Genomic DNA, 8,708 nt, shown 5'->3' on the forward strand with positions numbered 1-8,708 from the left:
ATCAACCAATCGACATCAAACCAATCGACGCCAAGGTCGGTCCCCTCCACCACTGACAATTTTTATCCGGAACATTCTTGGCATCCCTCGCGAGTAAATTACCGGTTTGGGATCCGAGACTTTGTTCTCGAGATATTAACTTCTTAACTACGGCTGCACTTTCCGCGAAACTGTATCTTTGTACGGCAATGTTCGACGCGAACTGCGCGTAAACAATGTAGCACCGTTTAGAAAGATAACATTTCGCGAAATCTATTATAGTAACTTACCGTTTAAAAATATGGCAATGGTGACATTCGCGAAGCCGCTATAAATAGTGGCATACCGTTCACAAAGATAACATACGCGGAAGTCAATATAGTAGCGTAACGTTTAGAAAGATGAAAATGGTGACATACGCGAAGGTCGCTATAGTGGCGTACAGTAGCTAAAGTGTTAACAGTTGAATATTAGCGGTGCAAGTCCCGAGCCACGAGGTTTAAAACCGAGTCAGCTGTGCACGCGGTAGTGTACGATCCAGTCTGCTCGGTCCATGGCAGTTCATGGCGTAGATATGTGTCTATCTTCAACCTCCGCAACTCTTAGAGCAGGCCTGTCCAACTTTTGCTCTTGCCCTCGAAGAGAAGCCGCGGGTGGTTGCGAGCGAAGGCAAGAGCGACGGAAAGCGTGGCAACCGTAACAGAGTGGGGATAATGGCGTTCACAGATTCACCCAGCAAGAAGACCTTTCGCTCTTGGATCTGGCTCGGTGCCTCCGAGAGCGAAGAGCAACTTGTCGCGGCTGCTCGTACGAACAATCCGTGGACAGGCTTGCTCTAGGCAGTGATCGGAACAACGTGTGTCATCGCTGATTGGTTCCCGCGATTTGGAGCAAAAGCGGAAGTAGACAGTTGAAAGAAACTGTAAAAAAGAAAGAGACAGAAATACTGATAGAAAAAGATAGGTAAACGTTTAGGTTATGTTATTTCCGGTTTTGCTCCAAAATGGCTGCGGTTATACCGATCACTCCCTATTCCGAACACTGTGCGCCACTGCGATGAATTGTGGTACTTATCGGTAATTACGTGCGAAGCACGTGAGGACGCTTACGTTTGAAAAATGTAAGGTCCTCCCTTTTCCTGCGTATAATAAAATGAATTGAGATATATGTAATATTGATGAGATTTAAAAGAAAACAGAATAATAATAGAAATATTATATATTTATGCACATAAGTTCTAAATTCGAGGAATGTTATAACTTATAACGTTATGTATGTATAACGATTGTTACGTATAAACTTAAATTATAGATAAATTGCATTACCAAATATATACATAAAATATAAAACTTAAAGTACAAAACTTAATATTACAATGAAAGTGTAATATAACGTACATATAAACAGTAACATAGATATATACATGTTAACAACTATATTATATACATTTATCAATATCAAATTTTCTAATTATCGCTAGTCTCGTTATCACTTTCATCTGCCTCATCCGACAATAAAATCCCAGCAAGTTCTTCTGGTATACGTTCTTTCCCATACATGCTGCTATTAAATAAATTTAGCATGTTATCAGTAATTTTGTAATCGAAGGAGTTTACATTCTTATCGGTTAAATCTAATTTAATTCTCGCCAGTGCAGCAACTGTTTGTGGCTTCAAATTGTTTCTCTCTTTTGTTTTTATTTCTGTGACTATGGATAAAAATCGTTCAACATCAGCGTTCGAATGGGGCAACGATAAGCACAACTGTGCTAGCGTTGATATATTTTTAAATGTATATTTCCCCGAAATATCGTTAGTGTTGCCAATTTGGTACCAGAATTCGGGTATATCAAGTACTTTTAAGTTTGCTTTTTCCTCGAGCGAAAAATAAAAGGGTAATACACGCCACTCGTTTAATACATCGTTACAATTAAATTTAGATTTAAATTTGCTTAAAATACAATTTAATTGGTCATTCTGGTGGCTAGCAATATCTAAAGCTATGTGCGGGTTTAAAAATTGTAGTGAATTTAAGAATGGCTCGTTAAACGGCAATCTTTTAACCATACTTTTGAAAGCGGATTGATAAAAAATTTGTATATTTGTATAAAATTGTATAATTTGTTGGTCATCTTCTAAAGTACTATTTATAATTTCATTAATTGTTGCCATGGCTTCCGCTCCGATATAAATTGTCCGTATTGGCAGTAAATTTGCTTCATTATACACGTCTATTTCGTGTATATTGGGTGCCGTAATATGTTCGGACTTTATAAAATTACCTCCCAATAATCTTACTAACCTCAAACTTTCAGGGAGCAGGCAATGAATTAGGACTTTCGAGCTCTGAAAGAGTCTGTTGATCCCAGTAAATGTGTTTAGTACGTAATTTAAAAATTGCACATATGCTTTAGTATAAGGGCAATTAAAATTTCGAAATATTTTGCTTGCAATTTTGGACTTTCCTTCTGTTACTGCCCCTGCAAAGACAGCAAATAAATCTGGCCATTGATTTAAAACTCTTTCCACAGATTCAGATAGTCCTAGCCACCTTGCTCTTGATGGCTGTAAAACTTTATGTTTTGCAAAGTTTATAAAATCTTGCATACCTTCTGAAACGCTCTGATGTTTAGGACTTCTGAAGAAGTATGTAAAAATCGAATGCAAAAATTCCTCTACATGCGATGGCAAGTGTTTGCACGCATGGGATGCAACCAAATTCATAGAATGGCAAATGCATGAGAAGACAGAAATTTCTTCATTTTCTGCTAATAAACGAGAAATCAATGAATTCTCTCTTCCCAGCATTACATACGTGTTGTCAGCGCACACTCCAATGATATTGCTTACAGGCAAATTATATTCCTTCAAAGAATGTAGAAAACACTTGTACAAGTTTTCTGCTGTACATTCTTTAATTCTAATTAAATCTAATAAATATGTATATATCCGTCCTTCGTGGAAATATCGAATTAGAAACCATAAAATTTTCCTATCAGATATGTCTGTGGTTTCCTCTATCAAAACAGAAAATAATTTGCCATGTAATATTTCTATTGTTTCTAAAATGATGGATTTATTTATAACATTTTGTACAATTGCTGTGATTTTACTTCTTTTGAGAGATATGTGTGCAATTATATTTGGGTCTAGCGGTGGGGTGTTTGTCCCTGTAATAAACTGTTTGGATGAGTGAAAGGATCTATTGTGTTCTATCATGTCTATGCAGAACCTTATTTCTGCCATCTTTATGTCATCCGAAAAATTCCTTATTGGTTGAATTGTAGTGGTTAGTGGTCCTTTCCTATGTTGCATGTTCATGAAATGCTTTTTGCTGTTGGCATGATTCAATAGGTCACTTTTGCCTGCCACAACGTATCTGCAGCAAACTGTGCACTTTCCCTTGTACGGGTTGTCCTGAACTTGTTCAAGCCAGGGTTTGAAGTCTGGGTCCTCCAGCCAAGCTTGGCGAAATACTTGCTTCTTTACTTTCTTTGCAGGGGGGGCGATAAAGATGCTATCAGTGCCTATTCATAAAATATTAATTTTTATTCGTACAATATTAAAAATCAATTTCTAGAAAATAATCATTGAACCAAGAAAATATGTTATGTTTATAATTCTATAATTTGAGGAACTCATAAAATAAATTAAAGGTCTATCTTACTTGAATCATTCTCTACATTCGAGCTTGTAATAGCTATAGCTGCACTGCTGGGTCCAGCAATGCTGACATCAGCGCCTATGTATAAAATATCCATTATTAGTACATTTCTAATACCGTAACAATACATGCTAAAAAAATTGAAAAGAATAAATATTAACAGAAAAAACTATATGTTTCGCATATGGAAATCCAAAAATAAATGGTCAAAAATTAATTTTTTTTAACTTAAATAATTTCTGTTAGGTACTCTTATGTGTCCACTGTGAGTACCCAAAAGCTCAATTTTACCAGCTTGTTAGTTCAACAGTTATAATTTATTGAAGAAAGATCAACACTGTATTTAAATGAGCTGTTTTTACAAAATCAGCGCGGGTCTGGAATTCACAGTTCGGAGAGATTCGGCTGCACTGATGGAGGGGGAAACACCTACAGGAGCGGTGGTAATGTGTGCATGAACTGCGCCTGCGTCAGTCACGCAACATTAACACCGCTCCTGTAGGTGTTTCCCCTTCCATCAGTGCAGCCGATCCCTTCGAACTCTACTGGAATTCCTAAAGTAAATCCTACTCGTAGTGAAGGGGGAACACCACAGTAGCGGCTGTATATGTGTGCGGCATATACATGCGAATACAGGTATGCCGCACCATATACCGCCACTGCTGTAAGTGTTCCCCCTCCACTACGAGTAGGATTTACTGTAGGAATTCCAGACCAGCTCTTTGTAAGATCAACAATTTTTAAATCTTTCAAAAAATCATTTCTACAATTCTACTGATGCAGAGATATTAAATATTTGTCTTACCTGATTCCTTATTCATATTGTAATTTTAATCACACAATGAGAAGCCAGAAAACTGTTCACGAATCACTGCGTTTCGCGTGACGTCTACAAAGGCACTGTTCGCACAAGGTCGCCGGAAAATGGGTTACCGTAGCCTATTCGTAGTGGAGGGTGAACACACCACGCATGCGCGAATAACTAACCAATCAACACTGAGGTGTTGGCTCCAAACCAATCGGCACCAAGGTTGGTTCCCCCTCCATTACGAATAAGCTACGGTAACGTCAGTAACCCATTTCCCGGGGACGCCGCCGTGGCGTGATCCACGATTCTAGCAAATGGTCTGGAACATTCCTGGCAACCCTGCCGGTAAAGGATTTCTCGATGTCCTCTTCCATCAGGATATTGCAGGGTCGCCGGGAATTGGGTTAACCCGATATTGCATGTTCCGGATTGTCCCTCAATTCTGGGATACCCTGTATGTTTATATTTAATTGGTAGACGAAAAGCAATAAAGAAAGGAAAAACTGATATAAGAAAAGAGATGTACAAAAACTGGTAATATAATAAAATACAGAAACTTTTTATAATAATATATTTTCAATAATTATTAGTATAGTAACTATATAGTTAATAATTATAAGTATTGAACGTTTATTTCAAAATTAAATTTTTGTAATATATTGTAAGAAGTACTAACATATGTAATATTAAATAAACTTTGTACAAACAATAAAGCATCTTACAGTTCGCATGGTATATTGTATTCATTTCATTATTTGTAAATACATACCTACCTCATATTTGGTTTTAAAGAATCTGACATATAAATTAAAATTCTACAATTATTTATCATTATGTGTAAAGAAATATACGAGTGTAATATTTATGCATTATACGGCTATATTTTGAATCGCATTTGTTGGGTTAAATCTGCAAATACGGGAAGCTTTAAAAAGGCAAGAATTTAATACCCTCGTTATATTGGCAGACTTCGAGTTTTATCAAAAACAAATTTAAAAATAATGAAATGCAATCGCAAAAGTATCTTCAGTTAACGTTAGCAATAATTAAACCACACGTCATTAAATCTCCCTTCGTGCTTCAGGTAAAGGAATCTAACCCTAAAATTCGTAACTCCCGTGTATGCATAAATTGAAGTGGCAGCGAAACAGAATTTCATACAATCATGAATAATACATGACTCTGTTTTAATTTGCAGAAAATTCGAGATTTAATAATCTACAATAATTTCAAAATTGTCAGATCACGTAGAACAGTAATTACACAAGAAGAAGCGAAATTATTTTATGTGGAACACAAGGAAAAATTTTTTTATAATCGTCTTTTAACATTCATGTGCAGCGGTCCATCTGATATTCACATTTTAGCTGATTACGATGCCATTGCCAAATGGAGAAGATTGATGGGTCCCACGAAAGTGTATCAGGCACAATATATTGCTCCAGACACAATTCGAGGAATGTTTGGTTTATCAGACACAAGAAATGCAACACATGGATCTGGTATGGTAATTTTTTACTTAAAACAATCTTTACACAATTCGTATTTCTGACGTAATATTTTTCTTCTAGATTCACCTCAATCGGCACTAAGGGAGATAATGATATTTTTTAAAGATTTTAATTTGGAAAACTGGTATGAAACTGAAGAAAGGTATTATAATTTAAGTCTACTTCATTTTGATCCACTAGCATTTCTACATACCATTGACAAAAGTCTTACGAATCCTAGTAAGGGACAAATTATAGAATGAATAGTACAAATAAAATAGCAAGTTGTTAAATATTTAATCGTCTGGCATTTTATTTATTTGTATATATATATATATATATATATATATATATATATATATATATATATATATATACACACTCATAATTGTTAAATATAAATAACTAAATACATAACTTTGTTAAAGTGTTAAATGTATTTTTAGTATTTAAATTCTTGAAATTTATAATTGTGATCAAATTTAATCTTAACGTAAAATTGAAAATGTTGAAAGTACAGGTCTTAAAAGGATTTCCAGAGACATAATATGACAGTACTTCTCCATTTACAAGTGAAGACATATATGCCGGCAATTATGAAAGTGGTATAAGTCATGTATTTTTAGTTTCGAGATATTTAAACTGTTGCGTTTGGGCGCATTAAAAATATTTTTTCATTATTGAACAAAATGTTTCACAACATATATGTTCTTCTAATGTGAAACTTATATATCATTGTAAAATATTCTGAGTAATTTGTATGAAAATGTATTTTTTTAAACTTTTGAATATCTCCCAAATTACAAAAGTGCTCAAACGTAAGTAATTTTTCGATCTTCACTAGAGCTGTTCGGGTACTCGCATAAAGCGAGCCGAGCCTGGCTCGGCTCGACCAACCGGGCCGGGCCGGGTACCCGTAAAATCCGAGCAGCTCGAATTTGTTTCGGACGGCTTGAAAAATCCGGGTAGCCCGAATTGTTTTGGGCGGCTCAGTAGGAGGGGCCAACTCGAATTGTTTCGGATGGCTCGGAACATCCGAGCGCCTCGACAGTCGGACTGTTTCGGGTAGCTTCGAAAATCCGAGCGCCTCAAATGTGGTTCGAGCAGTCCGACTGTCGAGGCGCTCGGATGTTCCGAGCCATCCGAAACAATTCGAGTTGGCCCCTCCTACTGAGCCGCCCAAAACAATTCGGGCTACCCGGATTTTTCAAGCCGTCCGAAACATACCCGGCTCGACTCGAAAACCGAGTCCCGGCTTGGTTTGAATTTCAAGCTGCTCGAATATTCGAGTACCCGGACAGCCCTAATCTTTACAACTTATTACAATTCAATCTTTTTTTCGAACAAAAACATTTTTTATTTTCAAATAAATACTTTGCTATTACCAACTTTGGGCGAATTCCACTTACGCCCAAATCGCCCGTGCAGTCGCGTATAAGGAAACCTGCCCTAATGAAATTCACGGGCGATTTGGGCGTAAGTGGAATTCGTCCTTTATCGTTACTTCCATAATTTATCGATATTTTCAGAATATATCGATATATCTATTCGATATGCTTCTCGAAACTATCGATACAGAAATATCGATATATTTCTTCATTTTATCGATAAATCTAATATATCGATATATCGTTGGCATCCCTAATCGAGACTCTGCGAAGTCAGCCACTTATCATTCGAAATTTGTATTATTGGATATATTACTGACGCAAAATTTGCGTCTATATTTTAACAACCATAATATTGCTGAATTTACGTAACCCATGCAATTGTCCAACCTTGAAAAGTAAATATCTGCCAACACTGGTATATTCATAAGGTAAAACAAGATTTACATTGTCGAACGAAACTTACAACCTTAAAAATGAGTGCCCCGATAAGTACAGCAATGGACAGCTTGACAGCTGCAATCAAATCGAATATAATTCCGAATCAAGAATATTTATTACAAGGCTCAGTGTTGGACAGTGCCGTAGAAGTTTTGCTCCACAGATTGCGTGGTTTATGTGACAACGTCGACACTGGCCCAGAAACCTTCAACGATCATGAAATGTGTTTCAGTATCAGGTAGATAAAACAGCGTTGAAAGCATTGACAATGGTATAATATTACATCAAACGATCGAACGACTGTCTAATATTCTGTTTCAGAGGATCCGAGCAACCATTACTCTTACGTGTTAGAAGAGCTTTAGATTATCAAGATATGCCCTGGCAACTGCGGTATATCGGCCAGCCTGAGTTGGGCGACAAATCGCGTCCCACAATTGTCAGAAGCAGCTTAGACATAGCAACTAGTAATACAGTCGTTGACTTTTTGACGGAGCTCGGGTGTAGATTGGATTTCGAATATATTGCACGTGGTTATATGTTCCGTAAAGGTAGAATGAAGGTCACGGTTTCGAAGATATTTAAAATGGCTCAACAAGGCAAGATGCCGGAAAGCATGGAAGCCATATCGCAAAGCTATTTAGTGGAATTGAGCGTCTTGGCGCCAAGCGGGCAGGATGCGATAGCAGAAGATATGAGAATCTTTGCGGAGCAGTTAAAGCCTTTGGTTCAACTCGAGAAGATTGACTATAAAAGGCTCGTTCATTGACAGAAAAGTTGTAAAAGAAACCAGTGTTGTATATTAAATTATAAGATGCTTAAGGTGGATGTTCGTTTGTTAGCAAAATCTTTCCAGAGGCTTTTTTTTCGTACTTCCCGATGACCTACAAGGTTCAGATTCGGCATGAAGTTTCCTCGGCGCCCAAAGATGCCGTAAAA

General features: G+C 36.8%; 3 protein-coding genes across 8 annotated transcripts; 2 read left to right on the plus strand and 1 right to left on the minus strand.

Moving 5' to 3' along the window:
- Positions 1-1,182: 1,182 nt before the first annotated feature.
- Positions 1,183-4,989, minus strand: LOC143371906 (uncharacterized). Of its 4 annotated transcripts, none has more exons than XM_076817547.1 (3): positions 4,448-4,989; positions 3,646-3,720; positions 1,183-3,505 (listed from the first exon to the last, which is right to left on the minus strand). In XM_076817547.1, the coding sequence occupies exons 1-3, from the start codon at positions 4,461-4,463 to the stop codon at positions 1,446-1,448; spliced, it is 2,151 nt and encodes a 716-aa protein (XP_076673662.1). In that variant the 5' UTR covers positions 4,464-4,989; the 3' UTR covers positions 1,183-1,445. The 4 variants fall into 4 exon arrangements, with proteins under 4 accessions (XP_076673662.1, XP_076673665.1, XP_076673664.1 ...); XM_076817550.1 differs by lacking the exon at positions 4,448-4,989 and having other exon boundaries at positions 1,183-1,681; positions 2,588-3,505; positions 3,646-4,422; XM_076817549.1 differs by lacking the exon at positions 3,646-3,720.
- Positions 4,990-5,139: 150 nt separating this feature from the next.
- LOC143371908 (nucleoside diphosphate kinase 6) lies at positions 5,140-6,235 on the plus strand. Of its 3 annotated transcripts, none has more exons than XM_076817551.1 (3): positions 5,140-5,570; positions 5,649-5,952; positions 6,022-6,235. In XM_076817551.1, the coding sequence occupies exons 1-3, from the start codon at positions 5,457-5,459 to the stop codon at positions 6,201-6,203; spliced, it is 600 nt and encodes a 199-aa protein (XP_076673666.1). In that variant the 5' UTR covers positions 5,140-5,456; the 3' UTR covers positions 6,204-6,235. The 3 variants fall into 3 exon arrangements, with proteins under 3 accessions (XP_076673666.1, XP_076673667.1, XP_076673668.1); XM_076817552.1 differs by having other exon boundaries at positions 5,140-5,385; XM_076817553.1 differs by having other exon boundaries at positions 5,141-5,534.
- Positions 6,236-7,576: 1,341 nt separating this feature from the next.
- On the plus strand, positions 7,577-8,704 carry Med18 (mediator complex subunit 18). Its single transcript, XM_076817510.1, has 2 exons — positions 7,577-8,007; positions 8,091-8,704. The coding sequence occupies exons 1-2, from the start codon at positions 7,805-7,807 to the stop codon at positions 8,536-8,538; spliced, it is 651 nt and encodes a 216-aa protein (XP_076673625.1). The 5' UTR covers positions 7,577-7,804; the 3' UTR covers positions 8,539-8,704.
- Positions 8,705-8,708: the final 4 nt, after the last annotated feature.

Source organism: Andrena cerasifolii, chromosome 8, assembly GCF_050908995.1.
Source record: "Andrena cerasifolii isolate SP2316 chromosome 8, iyAndCera1_principal, whole genome shotgun sequence".
Classification (NCBI taxonomy): Eukaryota; Metazoa; Arthropoda; class Insecta; order Hymenoptera; family Andrenidae; genus Andrena; species Andrena cerasifolii.

Excerpts from the sequence above, each read along its gene's own strand:
- LOC143371906 (XM_076817546.1), bottom strand. The coding sequence starts at position 3,772 with ATGTATTGTTACGGTATTAGAAATGTACTAATAATGGATATTTTATAC. Across the intron at positions 3,506-3,645 it reads GAATGTAGAGAATGATTCAA|GCACTGATAGCATCTTTATC; the intron begins GTAAGATAGACC and ends TTTTATGAATAG.
- LOC143371908 (XM_076817551.1), top strand. The coding sequence starts at position 5,457 with ATGCAATCGCAAAAGTATCTTCAGTTAACGTTAGCAATAATTAAACCA. Across the intron at positions 5,571-5,648 it reads CTAAAATTCGTAACTCCCGT|AAAATTCGAGATTTAATAAT; the intron begins GTATGCATAAAT and ends TTTAATTTGCAG. Across the intron at positions 5,953-6,021 it reads AAATGCAACACATGGATCTG|ATTCACCTCAATCGGCACTA; the intron begins GTATGGTAATTT and ends TTTTTCTTCTAG.
- Med18 (XM_076817510.1), top strand. The coding sequence starts at position 7,805 with ATGAGTGCCCCGATAAGTACAGCAATGGACAGCTTGACAGCTGCAATC. Across the intron at positions 8,008-8,090 it reads GAAATGTGTTTCAGTATCAG|AGGATCCGAGCAACCATTAC; the intron begins GTAGATAAAACA and ends ATTCTGTTTCAG.